Genomic DNA, 20,222 nt, shown 5'->3' with positions numbered 1-20,222 from the left:
AGTCAGTATTTGTATGCAATGGAGGTGTGCAGTGCACTGGACTGTGCCTTTCATCCTTCATGAGTGAGTGGTTTGATTTGTCTGTGCAGCCTGTGTCTGCTTTGAGTGGCTACCTGTGCCTTGTCTCCCTGATTCTGGGGAATTAAATGAATAACGCATTAAAGCGCAGAGAGAGAGAGAGAGAGAGAGAGAGAGGGGGGTTTGTGTAGTGGTGATAATAAAAGGCATTGGTTCCTTATTGAACCTTTCGCACAGTATTTCGTCGTCCAGTAGCCAGGAAGGAGCAGCACTGTGTGCTGCGGTAAACGCGTGATGAATAGTGATACCCTACGGTCAGTGAGGTGAACTGTGAGATGCCATTGTGCGCATCAGTCTCATCCAGTGTGCGTGAGCGGCGAGGGGGTTCAGTGCCAGGACTCTTAACAGCGACACCACTCAATAACAGCGCCACGTCCTGCCCTGCGGCCGGGACACCCTGCAGTAGCGGTGCTGCTGTGCCGGCGAGGCAGGAGCAGCGCGGCCCGAAGTCCCACTCCAGGCCGGCATGCCGTGCCGACGCGCAGGCGCAGAAAGCGCTGGAATCCTCCACGCGCACGAGAGCGCGTTTAAAAGCGCCGCCGCCGCCGCGCGCGCACAGAAGGTTCCAGCTCCGAGCTGCGCGCGCATCCCGATCCGCAGACAGACAGACAGACAGACCCTCTCTCTGCGCTCATCACCCGCTCTCATCCTCAGCAGGTAAGAGACGCACTCCGCTGTGGCGCTGCTGCGGCGCGTCCCGCACAGCGACCTGGCTGCAGACGAGCCTCTCCCGGGCTCGGTGCGGGGGTCCCGGGGCCCGTGTGGCCCTTGCACTCTCTGTAGTGTGTGTCGCTGTTAACGTCGTGCGGCGTGTGAGTTTGTGTGATGAAGGACGTGCGCAGCTGCTTTAGTGGCTCGTCTTTGGCCCCAGCGGTCAGGCAGTGTCGGCGGGTTGGGACAGCCGGGCTGAAGGCGCAGGTGTAGGTGAGCTGAGCCCGGGGGGCAGTTCCTTCACTGAAGCCCCCAGTGAGCTGCCTTTGAGCTGCCACTGACCACTTGACCCCTTCGTTCTGTATACAGTTGTGTACTTAAAAGCCCTCCTAGGTGTCATCATTAACGGGCCCTGGTTCAGGACAGGGTGAGTGAGGGGAGGTTAACGAGGGCGCTGGGAGCTCGGGGTGGGGGATGCACGCACTGTCCCGCAGTAACTGCGAAGGTCCCGCAGAAATACCGTCCACAGCGCCCCCTTGCGGCTGCGGGATCACAGGTGAAACGTTAGAGACGACAGGGGACTAGAGTCGGTCCATCTATCTATCCATGTGTGTGTGTGTCTGCACGGTCCTGCATCTCAAGTTTAATTGCAGTGATCCGATTAGTCATTGACTTACCGCACGAACAGCGAGCATTAGTTCTGCAGGGACGGCCTCTCCATCAGGATACAGTGAGCGCCTTCGTTTTACATGTCAGATGAGTGTCTGTTCGTTGGCAGAGCCGCTGTCCGTGTAACTAACCCGGCTGCTCTGCCAGTGTCGCCCTCTCCCTCAGCGCTAGCGCTGCGGGGTCGTGCAGCTGTCTGTCTCTCAGACTGACCAGACTATAATGTGAGCGCCCTCAGGGGCAGTGTCGCCGGGGGGGACTGAAGCGCACTGCCGATCTAGTCACACCTGGGCCGGACCAGGTGCGACCAGATCCCTGCGCTTATCAGTCCACCGGATTACAACCACCGTCCCACGACTCTGTACTGTGTGTCCAAGCGGACGTGCCGTACTGCGATGAAATCCTTTGTGAGACACCAGCCAATCACAGCCGCGCAGTCAGTGTTCGCACCGCTATCCGTGTTATCAGCCGCAGGAGAAGCAGGCGATGCGCAGTGATCCGGCTTCTGGACCGCAGAGGAACCAGGCCCGGGCGCCAGAGCCCAAAGCAGGCCCCCTGTTGTGTGCCTAACCCCACCAGAGCGCCGGTTCGCTCCTTCAGCCGCCAGCGACGCGGCCGCTGTGCTGACTAACAGCTACTTCGTGTGAATGAGTACGCGTGCGCAGTGAACACGCCCATAAATCTGCTGGTAATAATTATGAACATTTAGAATGATTTTGACCGTGTTATTTCATAGTGACCAATTTGCTATTTACGCATAGATGACAGGATGAGCTGCATAGGGTCTGAACGCTTCTAATACAGTAATAGTGTTGAAAAACGGAAGCCCATTGTGACGGGTCCCTTCTGTCCGACAGATGAGCTGCCCCGGATTTGAAGTGTTAAAATACAGTAACAGTGCTGAGAAACAGCTGGTAGCGCATTCAGACGGTGCTTTATGTGAGACGGGATGAGCTGCTTAGTATTTTCAGCGGGGCAGCCCATTGTTTTCAGACACCGGGCAGCCCATCCTGATCGGGAAGCGCAGTGTCAGAACACCGGCCGGGGGCTCCTGGTGCCAGTGTGTGCGGACGGGCGACTGTTTTTAATGCGCAGATTCGCCTGACAGCGAGGATACACGATGTAATACCGCCCGTGTGTGTGTGTGTGTCTGTACTGTGTGTGTGTCTGTACTGTGTGTGTGTCTGTACTGTGTGTGTGTGTGTGTCTGTACTGTGTGTGTGTGTGTCTGTACTGTGTGTGTGTGTGTGTCTGTACTGTGTGTGTGTGTGTGTCTGTACTGTGTGTGTCTGTCTGTACTGTGTGAGAGAGAGAGCCGTGTGTGTCTGTACTGTGTGTGTCTGTACTGTGTGTGTGTGTGTCTGTACTGTGTGTGTGTGTGTGTGTGTGTGTGTGTGTGTGTCTGTACTGTGTGTGTCTGTCTGTACTGTGTGTGTCTGTCTGTACTGTGTGAGAGAGAGAGCCGTGTGTGTCTGTACTGTGTGTGTGTCTGTACTGTGTGTGTGTGTGTGTCTGTACTGTGTGTGTGTGTGTGTGTCTGTACTGTGTGTGTGTGTGTGTCTGTACTGTGTGTGTGTGTGTGTCTGTACTGTGTGTGTCTGTCTGTACTGTGTGAGAGAGAGAGCCGTGTGTGTCTGTACTGTGTGTGTCTGTACTCTGTGTGTGTGTGTGTGTGTGTGTGTGTGTGTCTGTACTGTGTGTGTGTGTCTGTACTGTGTGTGTCTGTCTGTACTGTGTGAGAGAGAGAGCCGTGTGTGTCTGTACTGTGTGTCTGTCTGTACTGTGTGTGTGTGTGTGTCTGTCTGTACTGTGTGTGTGTGAGTCTGTCTGTACTGTGTGTGTGTGTGTGTCTGTACTGTGTGTGTGTGTGTGTGTGTCTGTACTGTGTGTGTCTGTCTGTACTGTGTGAGAGAGAGAGCCGTGTGTGTCTGTACTGTGTCTGTCTGTACTGTGTGTCTGTCTGTACTGTGTCTGTACTGTGTGTCTGTCTGTACTGTGTGTGTGTGTGTGTCTGTCTGTACTGTGTGTGTGTGTGTGTGTGTGTGTGTGTGTACTGTGTGTGTGTGTCTGTCTGTGTGTCTGTCTGTACTGTGTGTGTGTGTGTGTGTGTCTGTCTGTACTGTGTGTGTGTACTGTGTGTGTTTGTGTGTCTGTACTGTGTGTGTGTGTCTGTACGGTGTGTTTGTGTATCTGTACTGTGTGTGTGTCTGTACTGTGTGTGTTTGTGTGTCTACTGTGTGTTTGTGTGTCTACTGTGTGTTTGTGTGTCTGTACTGTGTGTTTGTGTGTCTGTACTGTGTGTGTGTGTGTTTGTGTGTCTGTACTGTGTGTGTGTCTGTACTGTGTCTGTTAAAGAGAGAGCCGCCCGTGTGTGTCTGTACTGTGTGAGAGAGAGAGAGATGAGTGAGGGTCTGTCTGTCTGTCTGTCTGTCTGTGTGTCTGTGTGAGAGAGAGAGAGAGCCGCCCCTGTGAGTGTGTGTGTGTGTGTGTGTGTGTGTCTGTGTCTGTGTCTGTCTGTACTACTGTGTGCGTCTGAGAGAGAGAGAGAGAGAGAGAGAGAGAGAGAGCTGCCCGTGTGGTGGATTTGCACGTTTACACCCTGAGAGACGCTGTGTCGCGCAGTCTGTGCCGCCGGAGCCCGTCTCTCGCAGGACGACCCCGGTGGGTTAAACGGCCACACCTGCGAGGATTTGCTGTCGTGCAAGTGTAACAGTTTGAGCGCTTTTCCAGGTCCATTATATCATATACACAGCTTTTAAAATTTCACATTTCAGACTTGCCTCACGCCACACTGTTGCAGGGATGCGCTTTCTCTGTGTGTCGTGTTGTGATGTCATGCCTCACTGGATAACAATAGAAACACAGGAAAAACTGCAAAACTGTGTCAACTCCAGTTATTATGTCAGTGATGCTGAATAATCGAGTGATTTATGTACAATCACCCAAACTTAATATAATGAACATAACCAATACATTTGTTTTTACCTGATTTATTGTATAATAACATTAATGGGATTCCTCAATGCCATGTCACTGCCCATCTTCCATACTGACCCATGTTTTCTTCCTTACGGTTTCTTGTACTGGTCTGTCAAAAGTGGAGCAAAGGCCTGCTGTTCTTGGCAGAAGATCCAGCGCTGCTTCACCCAGAGGCACGGAGTCTGCAATCTGAGAGGATTGTGAAATGCAACACATCTAGTGCTAGATATTACACTAAGAGCTGATGAAAACCCTCCAATAAAAACAACCAAAACCTGCTGTGGTTTCCTGTGTAGTACAGAATAACAACAAAAAAATCCTGAAAAAAGCATTTCAAAAAAGTTATAAATTGATTTGTATGTTAATGAGGGAAATAAGTATTTGACCCCTTCCACTTAGTACTTGGTGGCAAAACCCTTGTTGGCAATCACAGAGGTCAGCCGTTTCTTGTAGTTGGCCACCAGGTTTGCACACATCTCAGGAGGGATTTTGTGCAACTCCTCTTTGCAGATCCTCTCCAAGTCATTAAGGTTTCGAGGCTGACGTTTGGCAACTCGAACCTTCAGCTCCCTCCACAGATTTTCTATGGGATTAAGGTTTGGAGACTGGCTAGGCCACTCCAGGACCTTAATGTGCTTCTTGAGCCACTCCTTTGTTGCCTTGGCTGTGTGTTGTGGGTCATTGTCATGCTGGAATACCCATCCACGACCCATTTTCAATGCCCTGGCTGAGGGAAGGAGGTTCTCACCCAAGATCTGACGGTACATGGCCCCGTCCATCGTACCTTTGATGCGGTGCAGTTGTCCTGTCCCCTTAGCAGAAAACACCCCCAAAGCATAATGTTTCCACCTCCATGTTTGACGGTGGGGATGGTGTTCTTGGGGTCATTCCTCCTCCTCCAAACACGGCGAGTTGAGTTGATGCCAAAGAGCTTGATTTTGGTCTCATCTGACCACAACACTTTCACCCAGTTCTCCTCTGAATCATTCAGATGTTCATTGGCAAACTTCAGACGGGCCTGTACATGTGCTTTCTTGAGCAGGGGGACCTTGCGGGTGCTGCAGGATTTCAGTCCTTCACGGCGTAGTGTGTTACCAATTGTTTTCTTGGTGACTATGGTCCCAGCTGCCTTGAGATCATTAACAAGATCCTCCCGTGTAGTTCTGGGCTGATTCCTCACCGTTCTCATGATCATTGAAACTCCACGAGGTGAGATCTTGCATGGAGCCCCAGACCGAGGGAGACTGACAGTTATTTTGTGCTTCTTCCATTTGCCAATAATCTCACCAACTGTTGTCACCTTCTCACCAAGCTGCTTGGCGATGGTCTTGTAGCCCATTCCAGCCTTGTGTAGGTCTACAATCTTGTCCCTGACATCCTTGGACAGCTCTTTGGTCTTGGCCATGGTGGAGAGTTTGGAATCTGATTGATTGATTGCTTCTGTGGACAGGTGTCTTTTATACAGGTAACGAGCTGAGATTAGGAGAGTCCCTTTAAGAGAGTCTCAGCTCGTTACCTGTATAAAAGACACCTGGGAGCCAGAAATCTTGCTGATTGATAGGGGATCAAATACTTATTTCCCTCATTGATGCAAATCAATTTAACTTTTTTGAAATGCGTTTTTCTGGATTTTTTTGTTGTTGTTCTGTCTCTCACTGTTAAAATACAACTACCATTAAAATTATAGACTGATCATTTCTTTGTCAGTAGGCAAATGTACAAAATCAGCAGGGGATCAAATACTTTTTTCCCTCACTGTATATATGTATACACATACACACACCTACTAATATGTACGTGTGTGTGTGTGTATACATATATATATATGCCCAAACTTATGCACATGCCACATTTACGGTTTTATTTTTTCAATCTGTTAAATTCAGCAGATCAATAGTAACTGCATTAAAATGTGCAGGCGTATGTCAAGTTCAGGTTTTTTCGCTGCAGAGGTTAACATCTTTTCACTTAGAAAATCAACAAAACATGTATACTATAAAATGTTTATTGCATTTTTTGCTTTTCTTGTTTTCAAGTTGGTGTATTTTTTTGTCACTTTTTTGGTTATTGTAATATGGAAATTAAGTGTAACATTTTAAAAACAAATACATAAATTTGCAGCTGGGTAACTTCGTTGTGTGCTTTTTGTCTTTTTGAGTTCCTTCAGAAGTGAAGGTTTTTATTTCAGTTTGGACAAAAACACTAAACATTGATATCGACATGCAATAATGATAATCATGGTCAGGTGGCACATTTATTTTTAATTGCTCCCTGTCAAGAAAAGACAAAACAAACTACTTTGTGCAGATTGTACTGAAATAAGTTACTATTTACCTTGTGAACACATTTGATTCTGACTATTACATATTGTAACATACATCACTATCATATATCACTGATTCATAGGACCAGTGTAGGTGAGTGGGATCATTCAAGTGATGCCAGTGTTGCAATGCACTGCAATCAGAGTGATCGCTGCACATCGTTTTCCTTTATTTCCTTTACTTGAACAATCAGTCTCCACTACATACTGATCTCCTCTCTTTTTGGAAAGGAGAGAACTGTCTTCACTGATCGTCCTGCAGCCGTGGCCACATCAACACTTCATGTTTATGGAGTAAGACCTTGAAACACTAACACTCGATTTATTTGATAATGACTCGAGTTGCCGCTGGGAAGACAAATCCGGAGGTTTGTGTTTTTTCCTGTATTTCTGCACCCCAGGAAGTTAGGCCACCACACAGACTTGTTCTGAAAGAGCGAACATGCTGGCTTTTGACAGCTGCCATTATTTGGTAAGTTTGAAACGTTAGGTTTTATTAAGTTGCTGATATGATAGAAATGAACTGGAAAAGTGCTAAACACCTTACTTATACACGATAGCAACACAAAACCGTGGTGTTCCCCTTGATCAGAGTCTGATGGGCTTCAATCAGTGCCTGCTTCCACAGTTATATTTCAAAATGTGGAATAAACCTAACGACACTAATATAATGTTTTTGTTTTCCTTTTCTGTGCATGTGTTTAGTACTGCTTTGTTTAATGTGGTTTATTAATCCTTTCAGACCTGGTGTCCATTACAATGGACATCACATGTTTGAGCTTTTTTTATAGTATATTACATCACTGACTTCTGATTGGTCATTAGTAGACTCTGAAGACTCTAAAAGACCAATCAGAATGCAGTACTGCCTTACTAGTTGACATTTGAACAAATAACATTACACTAAGCTTCAGCATGGCAGCACAGCGCCCTAGCCGCCCAAGTAAGGAACATTTTTAACAGTTAAATACGTATATATAGACATTTATATCCTCATTTGGTTGATTTAACATGATGTTTAAACATTATATTTGTTAGATCCAGTGTTATATGTTGAGTTCGAAAATAAGTTTTTACACAGGATTTTTTTAGAAATCATTGTCCATTACAATGGACGTTTGGTCCAAAGAAATTAAATCTAACCAAATCTATTAGTATTGCTAAAATCTGCTAAAAACAGCTGGCTGGAGTACAGAAGAGATGCACATAGCAACACATTCCCTAAAAAGTACAGCAAAGCCCATCTAGACACTATGGTAAAGACCTGTCACTGTAATAACATTGCAGTAATTCAGCCCAGGTAAAGGAAACTGGTATGAAAGCTCAGTCACTGACAATTAACATGAGTGGCCAACCAGAGCACATGTGTCTTCCAGCTGTTTTCCATGTTTTAGACCGAAAATGTGCAAAATCAATGTGTCCACAGGAGTTGAATAAACTATAACCTGCATGGAAAACATCAGGATCCTTTGTGCCTCTAAATATGGACAGTCTTGGTAGACTTTAGTGCTTTCTTAACTGGATTTCAACCATTGCCTACATTGTTGATTCATCTCTGTATTCCTCTTTTTTGCAATAGCTGTGCCCAAGACGCACAAAAAGAAGCCGAGATGATAATGTTGACTCCCTGTTCTGGTAGGCTTCTTTATTTTATTTATTTTGTGTGTGCATTTGCTTGTTTTCTTAAGAGTAACTATGTTAGAGTTGTTCTTTGGGTCCCAGTTTCCTACCCAAGACTTTAATAATATGTGTTACAGTAGTCTTTTGCCTCTAGAGCACTGATTGAGTTATGTGAATTGAGACTTTGATATGCTTTTAAAGCTAGCCATTGTAAGATGACAAACTCGAAGCTGCGTTGTGCAGTTAGGCTAGATCCCAACCCCCAACTTTCTTGGTTGGCTGTGAAGACATATTGGAAGTTGAACAGTGACATAAAGATCTACAGAAAACGAAAAACATTTGACAACAGATCCTAATTTTACCTAACATAATTTCACATACTTTTCATTTACTCCTGTTAATTGCAACTGTTTAATTTGATGTTAATGTTCAGTTATGTTTTGATCTTGTTAGTAGAAAAAAATGCTTTTATTTAATAGATCTATGAATTATTCAGCTTAGTTACAACCATATTTATTTATGTGTATATATATTTTTACTTGTCTTTCATTGTTATATTTATTAGAAGTATTGCTGGTGTTTTTCCTCATAGATTTAGTATGCCTTCAATAATGATTCAACACACATTTTCCTAAAACATTAATACAAATTGTCTTTGACTTTAGAAAAAGGACTTGTAGAAACTCAATGCACAATTCCTGAGATGATGTCTGTCTTTGTTTCCCCCCTTCGAAACAGTTACCAGGTAGCCAGCAAGTGCCATTTTTGCAATGCAAAGCTATTTCTCTCTTATTAGCGGCCCTCCGGGAAAGATGTGCAACACATTCTTTTTAGCCATTAGTATTGCTGGCTGGCACTAAATCTGACGAGAGAGCAACTTGTTTGTACCTTGTGGAAAGACACAGCACGGCAGAGAACCAAGAACTAAGGACAAATAAAATGGCAGTTAACACACTGAGATCTCCTTCCTGCATTATTTAGGCAAATTTTGATTTATATATATTTTAACAAAAAAACTATAGAAATACCGTAAACCAGTTTAGACATCAACTTCAAATGATGTAATTTAATTTTTTGTGAGATCTTTTGGAATAAACCTAATATGGCGACGATATTTATGGTGATGTGTTTATTGCTAATCCACCAGAAACTGATTGACTTTGCTGAACTTCCTCAATCGAACAGCTTCACTTCTTCACGTCCTGTCTTCACTATATTACACTGACACCAAAACTCAAGGCTCTTCATTGGCTACAAACCTCACATTGATGCTGTGAAGTAAAAATCTCATCAGTTAGTATCACACCAGCAATGATCTGAGCAGTGCTGTGTTACAATAAATAGTCAAGTTGGATTTTATAGTTATGTCAATGCATGCAATATATATGTTTATATAAGTGGAGATATACCTAGACTTGCCCATCGCAAACTTGCATGTCTGTGGGCACAAATATCAACGGCAAAGGTTGATAAGTCTTTCTTTTGACCATTATTACGATGTATTCGGTTTGTTTTAAAAAATAATAATCATGTCTCTTTGATTGAATTAAATTGAATACAATTTAAGTTGAGGTAAGGCAACCTTTTTTCTTCACACTTTTCTGACAATATATTGAAGTTGTTTGTACTGTTTCTTTGCAGGTTTTCTTTAGGACTAAACAGTTTGGCCTTTTCCCCCACATTTGCAAGAATCAAGCGGTTATTTAAAGCTTTCATGATTAAATGATTGGATGTCTTGATTTGAGATTTTATTTTGTATTCTTTTTGGGGGTCAAATTGAGAAGTCTGCTAGGAAGTTGAGCAAGGTGAACATTCAAATGTTATACTGGTCTTAAATGTATCTTCTGTACCAGAATTGAATATTTTCTACATTTTAAAAATCTCCTAAGTAGTCTGAATTGGAATATAAATGATTTGACCCTAGACTAATCCTCCTCTTTGTTTTTTGTTTTAATCCACTGATTCAAAATGTTTCTTCTGAACAGTTTTCTGGATTGCACTTTTGTATCCATTTACTTATAATTTACTTGCTTTCCTATTTCTATTACAATTAGGCACATTCTGTTGTCCCTCTGTGAAGCTCAGCATTAAGTAGGCTCAGTTCAGAACTTATTTTGGGATCCACAGATTTCCTGAAGTTGCCTTAAGAGTTTGGCTCAACTGGAGGCAGCATTATAGGAGCAAAAGGCATGTCAGACATACAGAACGATTTACCCTCCCCCTTCCCTCTCTCACGGGCTACCAGGGGGACACATTGGCGCAGGGTGGGGGTGGTGGTGGTGGTGGTGGTGGTGGTGGTGGGGGGTACAAACAGTAAAAACAAACACAAGTAAAAATGACAACAGACTGAACTTCTAAAAGAGAAGGAAGCAAGATCTGTTTGAAGTGTCTTGTGCTGTGTCTCACCTGCTGTTTTCTTTCAGATGAAGAGACTCTTGCAATCGGTCAGCTATGGAATCGCGCCAAGTTCAGGGTGCAAAACAGAATAGTAGGAACATGACTTTAACCCTTCTTAACACATAGACTTTAGGTACTTAAGGCCCTCTTTGGGTTCTGCGGGGGGAAAGGGGGATCAGACATGAGCATGTTTGGTTTTATGTCCAGAATAAGCTTAGAAATAGCAAGTTAGGGTTACAGTTGGCCTCTGCGCCCACATCCCACTGCACACAGGGCTTCCAGGACAGGGTTCCAATTCCAAGCATTGGTTTATCAGTAACGGTTCTGGAACCAGTTTACCAGTAAGACAATGCTTCTTTTTCTCTGTTTCTCAGTGCTTTGGGTACATGAGTTTTGGGATGTTTCACTGCCTAATGATTTGGCTACACTTCTGTTAAAAAATAAAACAATTACAAATGAATACCTTCTTTCTCAGACAAAATCGAATTTAAACTCAGGCTGGCTTAACATTTTTTTGTACTTATTGGGTCCAACTTGAAAAATCTGTATTTGGTTTCTCCAGTAGCCCGACTCTGTTGCTCAGAGTCAAGTTTGTGGTTTGTGCTCAGGTACAATACTTAATGTATTTTGGATCCTATAAAAGTTAACCAAATCATAAAAACATGTGCACAGTGTTGAAACCAAAGCGCTGAGCAAATATTTTCAACCAACTGTTGCTCAACTGCACCTGCCTCAGTCCAACAGGGTTATGGATCACATGGCCATAAAACATAGCAAAAGTAGCAAAAGCACCGCAGCACATGACCTCTAGTACTGATTCAGTAATGGGTTAGATGGATGAGTAAATTTTTAAATATATTATACTGTCCTTCAGCTTCAATAATAGTAACAATTCATAGAAAGGTTTGTATCGGGAGATGCTTCTGCATTGAAGATCACAATCTATGAAGCTTTTGGTGCTTTTCAGGGCTGGTGGGCATGGGTTTCATAACAACTGAAGGAGGTCTGGAACACTGGAGATCGAATGGGTGGGATTTTTTATATCTATATAAAATGTTGTCACTGGCTGATGCATGACACTCAGTTTAGTCTACATTAAGGACTGCAGCAGAAATATGAATATGTTGACCAATTTTCTTTGTCTTAAGTAATTAGGAACAAATCCCTAAAGATCTTATCGGATATTCTCATTCAACTTTTCTTTACCCTCAAAAGTACGCTTTAGAGAAATGTGACATTCTTTCTTACCCCACGATTCAGTGTCGGAGCACAAAAGCTGCACTTTGACATGCTGATTTAATTGGCAGATGCCCCTGCATTGTAGTTTTATGGCCAGAGTTTGAAAGACGATTTGCAGGCTGAGGAGTTTTCAGTGAGATGGGGTTGATCCAGTATTTGCTTCCTTATAGAATGAGTGCATGAGCAAGAACAATGCAATGGCTAAAGCCTGCAGGTCATACAGGTTTTTGTTCCCAGTTTCCATGGCACAATAAGTATTGACCATTGCCTGGATATGAGGTTAGAGTATCACACCTTGGCCCATTAGCTATAACAGTTAGATCCGTGTTCACAGCTGTGTGGACTGGGGTAACTGGGACGTATCAATTTCCCAGCGATCACAAGCGTTAGGCTACTGTGTCGCCCCGTTCCAGCAGCAGCTTGAATCTCCTCCTGTCGTCTGACGAGTTCAGGCTTCAGAGCAGTATAGCAAATGACTAGAGTACAGTAGGAGACCGATTTGTGCCCCTTGAAACAAATAACAGGTGAATAAATGTAGCCAAACACAAGAGCCGATATTTAAACGGTCTCTGTGACAGACACGAGGAGAAATGCATTTGTGTTTATCGGTATCAAAGACTCATGCCACAGGAATGCCACTCACAGTGGCCAAAGCAAACAATAAATCTGTGTTCTGGGCAGATGATCAACTGAATCACAGGTTCCCAGCCCCGGCCCTGACGTTCCCCTCTATTCTCGCTACTGCTTCCAACTTAACTGTGAATTACTTCTGCTTATTGATGCATTAGATCAAAAGTCTGCTTTTTGTGTGATTTGTATTTATAATAATATAAATGTTTTCTCTCAGACCTTTGGTTTCAGAAAGCCATACTTTCTCAGTCCTTAAAGTAAACAAGCTGTTGCTTATAAATGTCAAAAGCTCCCAGTTTATTTATAGTGGTGTTGGACTCCCATGGTGCATTTTATTTGGGCCCAGTTTGTCCTGATGCCTGGTCATTGAAACAGTATATTTAACATTTATAACTTCTGAAACATGGGATAGTGTGAATTGAAAACAAAATAAAGAGCTGATAAGTTAATACAAGTCTTATCAAACAAGAAGTTGAATTACAGGCAAGGAATTAAAGATTAAGGTGGAAAAATGAAGTGACTGCTCACCAGGCTGAACCAGGGCTGAACTTGATTTGTTCTTTACATTTTATATGTGCCATTAGATTTGTGACATCCTGCAGCGATTCTTCAGTATTCACAAAGTAAACGCATGTTTAAAAAAAATATATAAAAATCTTATTACATGTTTTTAATATAATATTAAATCCACAAATCAGTTTACCTCTATCAATGCCTTTTTGGAAGCAAACTCTCGTTTAAATTAATAAATAGTTCCCTGATTCGCTTCTTTGTTTTTGTTTTATTTTTATTTTGCAGAACAGTCAATATTCATGATCACTTTTTTTCTGCAATACATCAAATTAACTGATGTGCATTATGAAATGCACAGAAGACTGAAACATTTTTAATTTTTTTTACACTGCTTTTTCTGGTTGCCATTTTTGTTTTTATTTTTTATGATTGTTTTCTTATGACCTTTCACATTTTGGTTAACGATCACCACTGTCATGTAGTCGCTTGACTCCCTCTCTTGTGCTGTCCTACCGTCATTATACTCTACAGCCTGGTGTTAGTCAGGCTGATCCCTACCTCCCACTCCAACCCCAGCCCCCCGCTGATCCCCGACTCCTGTTGATCGCAGGTGTTTTCCAGCTTGTCAAGACGCTGCTTCTGAGCGAGCATGCCGGTCAAGTCCAGCTCAAGGAGTTTGCCCGGAAAAATGCCGCCAATGCCCTGTCTATGGCCAACATGATCATGGGTCTGAGCTCCATCATGTGCAGTTTGAACGGGTGAGTCGGCTGATGTGGTGTTGGTCAATTCGACATCGTTTTAAGGGTTCAGATGAACCCACCAATCCGTTATTAAACAGTTTAGCTTGGGATACCAAAGTGATTGAATCCTATTTGAACCTTTTCCTTAAATGCACTCTGCCTGGAAATTGTAATGACTTGATCATTGTTTTATAATTGTAAGCATGCGCTTTTGATACTGGAGACTGGACACTGGTGCTGAAATGTCAATGACTTGCGCTCTTGATCTCTAGCAGACCCGATGGATTAGAATATGCTGGCTTCAGATTTCCTTCAGCTGCAGTGATAACGATGTTGATAATATAACAACAATAACAGTGGAGAGTGTAGATTTTCCTTTATAATTAGACTGGTTGTCTGTCACAAGGTCAAATGACCTACTTGCAGCAAGAGCCAGTGTCTCGAGTGTCTGCAATCACACGTGTATGTTTACATTTATAAATCAGATCAAACTGGTTTTGGGGAAGATTTAACGGATCATAACAAGCAAGTAAATGTCCTTATATTTACTTGCATTCCTTATCTGTTATCTTCTGGGATACACAGAGTTAACTGTTGTAAATAGGTTACTTATGACTGACAGTGTCTAAATGTGAGCATGTCTTCTGCTCCGCACTGATTTTATTAAGTTACAGAACTGTTACAGACTTTGCATGCATGACATGGAACGCCAACGGCGTTGGCTCAGTGATACATGGGCACTGTGTCTGTGTGTCTCTGCGTTAAATGTTTTCTAATGGTCCATCTAAGGTCAAATGCAGTTCCTCTACAGCAGGATTAATTGGGAAATCTGTTCTGAGGGGTGTCGTAAAGAAAAAAAAAAAAAAAAGGACCAGGATGGAAATGTCCTTCCCGAATGGCCGCTTTGTTCACAGGGTTTGTTTTGTTGTGACACAATCAGTTAATCTTTTCTCTCTTTCCGTCTCACAGCTACCATTACTCGGCATGCTGGCTGGTGCTCATCGGCTATCTGCTGGACCTGGCTGACGGCGCGGTGGCCAGGCAGCTGAACGCCTGTTCGGCTCTGGGTGGGTCAAGTGTTTTGCAGTTGGGCATCAACATGAGGAGACATTGATTTGTTTCCTTCCTCACATTCAGGAACTTGCTTTTATTGCTTCAGAATTAGATCAATGTCTGAAATGGTCCTGGTTAGTTTCCTCCTGTAGTCTGTAGCTGATGTTCCTGGAGGGTCTTCTGGAGCTCTCCATTACTTCAAATATTTTAACAGTAGTGTAATTATTGTAAGGGGGGGGAATGCATTGAAAAGAAACAATCTGAGTAATGTAGAACTACACCTATGAAAACAATTTGAAATGTAATTTAAGTCCAATTAATTTTCACCCCATTCACTGGAATCGAGTTCCTGAACTCGGCTCACCCTACGACACATTTGATGTGTGACATGTCTACACTAGCAGCCACATAAAATATTAATATTGGAAATAATCGTCTCGTACAGTCATTCACAGGGGCACTGAAACGCCCCCCGACCAGACGTCTCTCAGCGGTCGGACATCGAGTATTTTTGAACGCATGACTTTGTCAATTGCACAATCACTTTCCGATTAACCTGACTAATTCTGGGGGGATTACGTGTCAATTGTTCATGTAATACCCGTGCTTATGGCTCTCCACATATCTGAAATTGCTTAAATCTTTGACCCTGAGTTGTGGAATGTACCCTAGCCCCCCTCCCTTCACTTAGCGCAGGAGTTGGCGACTACCAGCTAGCCAAACCTCTCACTGCTCGGATAATGAGTTGCCAACACGGGGGAATGTTGTTTACAAAGCAAGATGGCCCGCTTCGAATCGAGGTGGAAATTTCCATCGAGTCTCCCTACTGTTGCCATTTTGATTTATGCTCGGTAAACACAAACAAAAGAGGAAAGAAAGAAATGGGAAAAAAAAAGGCAGGGGCAGTGTGAGGTAGGATATGGGAACTTCTTCACAAAGAGGGACCTGGACTCTTCCCAAGAAATGGAGCCAAAGCTCTAGTTTGTCCACAGGGGCCACAAGGATCATGGGTTTTATACACAGGCCTAGAATTGTCCAGGAATGTCGTGGCGGGAGCCCAGATTTCACCAGCCTAGAAAAAACGACTGTATATAAAATCACAGGCTCTGCACTCTCCAGTTTTTTAATGCTTAAAACAGCTGGTATGAGCTGCGTTTCTTTTGTGTGTTCTGTATAGAGTTTTGTGTTTTGGTCTCCTGTAACCAGGTGGCCACAGTATGGAGAAAACACTCAATATCTGTTAAGTGAATTTCATAAGCCTATAAGAAAGCCTACATACCTTCGCAATAAATACTTTAATGTGAATGCATTGCAATCCCCGGAAAAGAACATTGTGTTGCCTGTTACACTGTGTTTGAGTTGTGCTGTATCTATACTAGTGTAGCTGTATGAACACACACTCAGTGCCACAGGGGATAAATAACTGCTCATCGTTTTTACTGCCGACGCGTTTATCAGCTTTCAAGAAGTAGTAAATGGTTGTCTAATGTGCGTTACAGTGAACGGTCGCGCTGTGCGGCTCAGCTTGCCACTTTTCCACTGCTGTTTATACCTGCCTTTAATGTACTTTTTATAAACAATAAAGGGATCTGCTCTCAATAAGCTTTCCTTTTTTTGTGAAGGCAAATTTATCTGCCCTTTATTCACCTGATTATAGTTGAAAGGGATGAAAAGTAAATATTAAATTCCTGATTCATCCTCCGATCTCTGAGTTGTTTGAGAGGATAGATGTGGATCGATGACGTTAATCACAGCTTTAAAGGCAGGTAGGGAGCACTTCGTCAATTTGTGTCTATTCACTTTCCTGTCCGCTGCTTTGTTTCAGGAGCCAAGCTGGATGATTTTGCAGACTTCACCACCTTTGGCATCGCAACCGCACTGCTTCTGAAAACCAGCAGTTTCCTGGACAGCGCTTTGTGCATCTGCTACATCCTGGCAGTTTTCATCCGCCTCTGTTTCTTCTCTAGCGGTAAGAAGAGGCAGCTGCAGTGCAGTGCTTTGGTTAAAGAGTTCAGATAAACCTATCTATATATTGCTTATTTGTCAGAATCCCAAAATTACTAAATGTGATTTGGCCATTTTCCATCCATGTAAATGTGCAGCCGTCTTTCACAGGTCATCACACAGTCACTCTTTCCAACATTTATAACCACTGACCATGTGAGCGCTAGTGCAGACTAGAGGAGGACATCTCAGTACCGCTCTGGTGGAGCTGGCATAGACCATTGTTTATTAGCTGTCAGAGAGACCGTCAGGGCAGCCACCCTGCACATCTGTTTTCAGTTTTAGTTTGATACCTTACCAGCTCACAATGTTTTTAACACACGTTGTCATATATTGGGGTTTCTGAAGAGCAACTTGCGTGTTTTATTTTTAGCAAGCCATTCCAGTACATACATGCTCAGCCTGGAAACTTTTCCAACTTGTTTCATTAACAATGTAGAGAGGCACATCAACATTGCCTTGGGGAGTTTGTTCAGATTGTGACGCCTCTATGTGTAAAGAAATGTCTCCTGTTTTCTGTGTCTCGAATGCCTTTCTCTCGCCTGGGCCCGGCGTGTCTGCCCCTGTAAAGGCCCAGAGCCCTGAGCGCTGCGTCACACTGAGGCCTGGCTGTGTGTTTACATCCCCAGGCATTCCCTTCATGTACCGCGGACTGCCGTGCATCTACTCCTCAGCTATCTTGGCCTGCACCTCGCTGCTCACGGGCGCCAACATCATCATCCTCCGGGTTGCGGCTCTGGCCATGATCCTCTTCATGGTGGACAAAGGCTTCTACCCCCACGACCGCGTGCTGGAGTCTCAGGCCTGGAAGAAGATGGTCTATGTGGGAGGTAAGAAGCAGCTCGACTCGAATCCCGAGAACCGCACTTGAATACGACCCGACAAACGAAACAAAAGCACAGTCATCCAGTGCTGTGTTTGTGCTGATTTGTGCCGCACAAATGAATGTTTGTGCTGGTTTGGTGTTTGAGATATTAAGCATTATTTTTTGGGCTGTGTGACGTCACTCTCCACCCCATCTCGCTCAAATCGCTCCAAACTGGTGTCATTCGTTTGTGCTCGATTTGTGCCGGTTTGTGCCATTAAAATGAACACTTTATCTATAGAAATAACACAATTATCTCTCGGATCTGTCAGTCATGCATTTACCCCATCTCGTCCAATGCACTCATTTTCTGACTCGTTCGTTTGTGCTTTCGGTGCAGGTTTCTTACCGTTGCTGTCATTGTTTTTTCCTTTAAATATTGACAGTTTGATCATTGGCAGTAACTTCAAGTTTCAAATCCAAATCACATATGCCCTGTATTTGTACTCGTGTAGCACATAAAAAAATATGCTTAATATCTCAAACACCAAACCAGCACAAACATTCATTTGTGCGGCACAAATCAGCACAAACACAGAACAAATGAATGGAATAGTTTTGGTGATTATTTAATTATATGGGGTGCCAAGTTCACGGAGGTCCCTGGCCACCGTATTATAAGACCTGCTACAACAACTTGTGCTCTTATTTTTGTGTACCCTCGGTTCTCTTCCCTGTTCCACAGTATGTTAACCATAATTGAGCATTGAAGGATTGAGGACAGGCACCGCCATGAGATTGCCATTACGCCAGCCACTCTTAATTGATTAAATGTGCTTCCTGCTACGGGGCTACACCTATAAAGCAAACCAGGTCTTAATCGATTGCTTATTGATCTATAAAACCTGCGGAAATCAGGGCCATTGAGTATTGAATTGCTACCCTACCTTAAACAAATCAATAGATGAACACTTGCCTTTGAGAAACTTTGAGAGTGCGGAATGTGTATTTTACTTTACTACCAGACATAGAACGGCCCACTTCATTATTTGCTTGTGTTGATCTTATTTTAATTGGCTCAATGATCAATCCTAATTCGCCCTCTTGTTTTCCATTGCAGGGGTCCTCATGGTGCTGTGCTCCTCTTTCCCTCCAGCCTGTGTTTACTACCTGGTTTGGTCAGTCTCATATATTCTCTTTCCATCGGCCTTATGGAGCTCCAAGGTGTGATCCCAATGGAGGGTCTGGGTCTCAAAGCCACTTCCCCTGACCCCCCCAAGCTGGTTTTAACCTGGTGTTCAAAGGTGGTGTAGTTTCTTATTTTCTATGTATGTGAGGGAGTTATTCACACTTCTTTTAGCAGTGTTATATTCTGAAATGCAGTCATTTCTCTTTGTATTGTCAACATTCATAGGACAGATCCTCCATTGTTGGCCTACAGAAGGACATGTGATCACACCTGCTATGTTCCTGTATTCCTCAGTATTGATTGAATGCGTGTCCTGCTATCAGTGTGTGGAGTCTCCCATCTCTATGCAATAATTTCGCCTCTTCACCGCTGTTTCAGATTTCAGAGTAATGGGGAAACTAATGTCCCTTTAGGGCAAGGGTGTTTCTCCTGTAAACAAGAGTACATGAACCACGACCTTCTGACTTGCAGTTTGTCAATCCTCAGATGCTGAAGAGATGAGTGTTCACCTGTGAACCAGACTCGTCTCCAGTGTGCCGCAGTGCTTCAGTCCTGCGTGAGAACGAGTGTCTGTTGATCCTCATTTCCATTCTGGATCTCAAAAGACTGAACTGTTTACCCCAGTCTTTGCTTTAGACCACAGACCCTTAGGGACCTTAATGACCGCTTGAACTAAACTTTGGTTTGGTTTTGTATCTCCTCTTTATTACAAATCTGTCAATATATATATATATATATATATATATATATATATATATATATATATATATATATATATATATATATATATAGTGAGATAATGCATAGTTGCAATATACAATTGAGAGGTTATTTTTGAAGAGGTTAATATATTTTATAAATTGTGAGAAGGGAAGTATGCTTGTTGTTCTTTGAGGTGCTTTTTTAAAAACTGGAATGATCGATTTATGCAAACCAAGTCTATTGGAATCTTTTAATATCCTGTTGATTTCTTTCGACCATGAAAATGGGGAATAAATGTTCAAGGAACACTTTCAATGTTGATGGACTGAAGCTGTCTTCGGTCTTAGCCCTCATCCTGGAGTACATTTGTCTGTGGGTCTTTGGCCTAGCTGAGCTGTAAATTACTTAAATAATTTGAGACATTATCAAATTATAATTGCTTTATTGGACATTTGAATGGTTGATTTGAGATATTTCAGGTGAGTTTAATTTTGTAATTGAGAGCTCAGCAGGAACACAACCCAAAAGAGAGAGTTACTACAGTCCTTAATTAAAAAAAAAAATACAATTGTTTTATAGATGTCTAGAATTTAAAAGTAAATCTTGTCATAGAGGATTAGTACTATATAACTG

General features: G+C 43.1%; 1 protein-coding gene across 1 annotated transcript; it reads left to right on the top strand.

Annotated features, from left to right (window-relative positions):
- The first annotated feature begins 681 nt into the window (after positions 1-681).
- On the top strand, positions 682-19,602 carry tmem269 (transmembrane protein 269). The gene is made up of 7 exons (XM_066690964.1): positions 682-735; positions 8,277-8,332; positions 13,707-13,854; positions 14,806-14,903; positions 16,715-16,858; positions 17,523-17,723; positions 18,819-19,602. Exons 2-7 carry the CDS (start codon positions 8,308-8,310, stop codon positions 18,926-18,928), a joined length of 726 nt encoding a protein of 241 aa, XP_066547061.1. The 5' UTR covers positions 682-735; positions 8,277-8,307; the 3' UTR covers positions 18,929-19,602.
- The last annotated feature ends 620 nt before the right edge of the window (positions 19,603-20,222 follow it).

This window comes from Amia ocellicauda, chromosome 18 (assembly GCF_036373705.1).
Source record: "Amia ocellicauda isolate fAmiCal2 chromosome 18, fAmiCal2.hap1, whole genome shotgun sequence".
In the NCBI taxonomy this organism is placed as follows: domain Eukaryota; kingdom Metazoa; phylum Chordata; class Actinopteri; order Amiiformes; family Amiidae; genus Amia; species Amia ocellicauda.
Note: the sequence above shows the minus strand (reverse complement) of the source record. Positions and strands in the feature narration are given on the sequence as shown.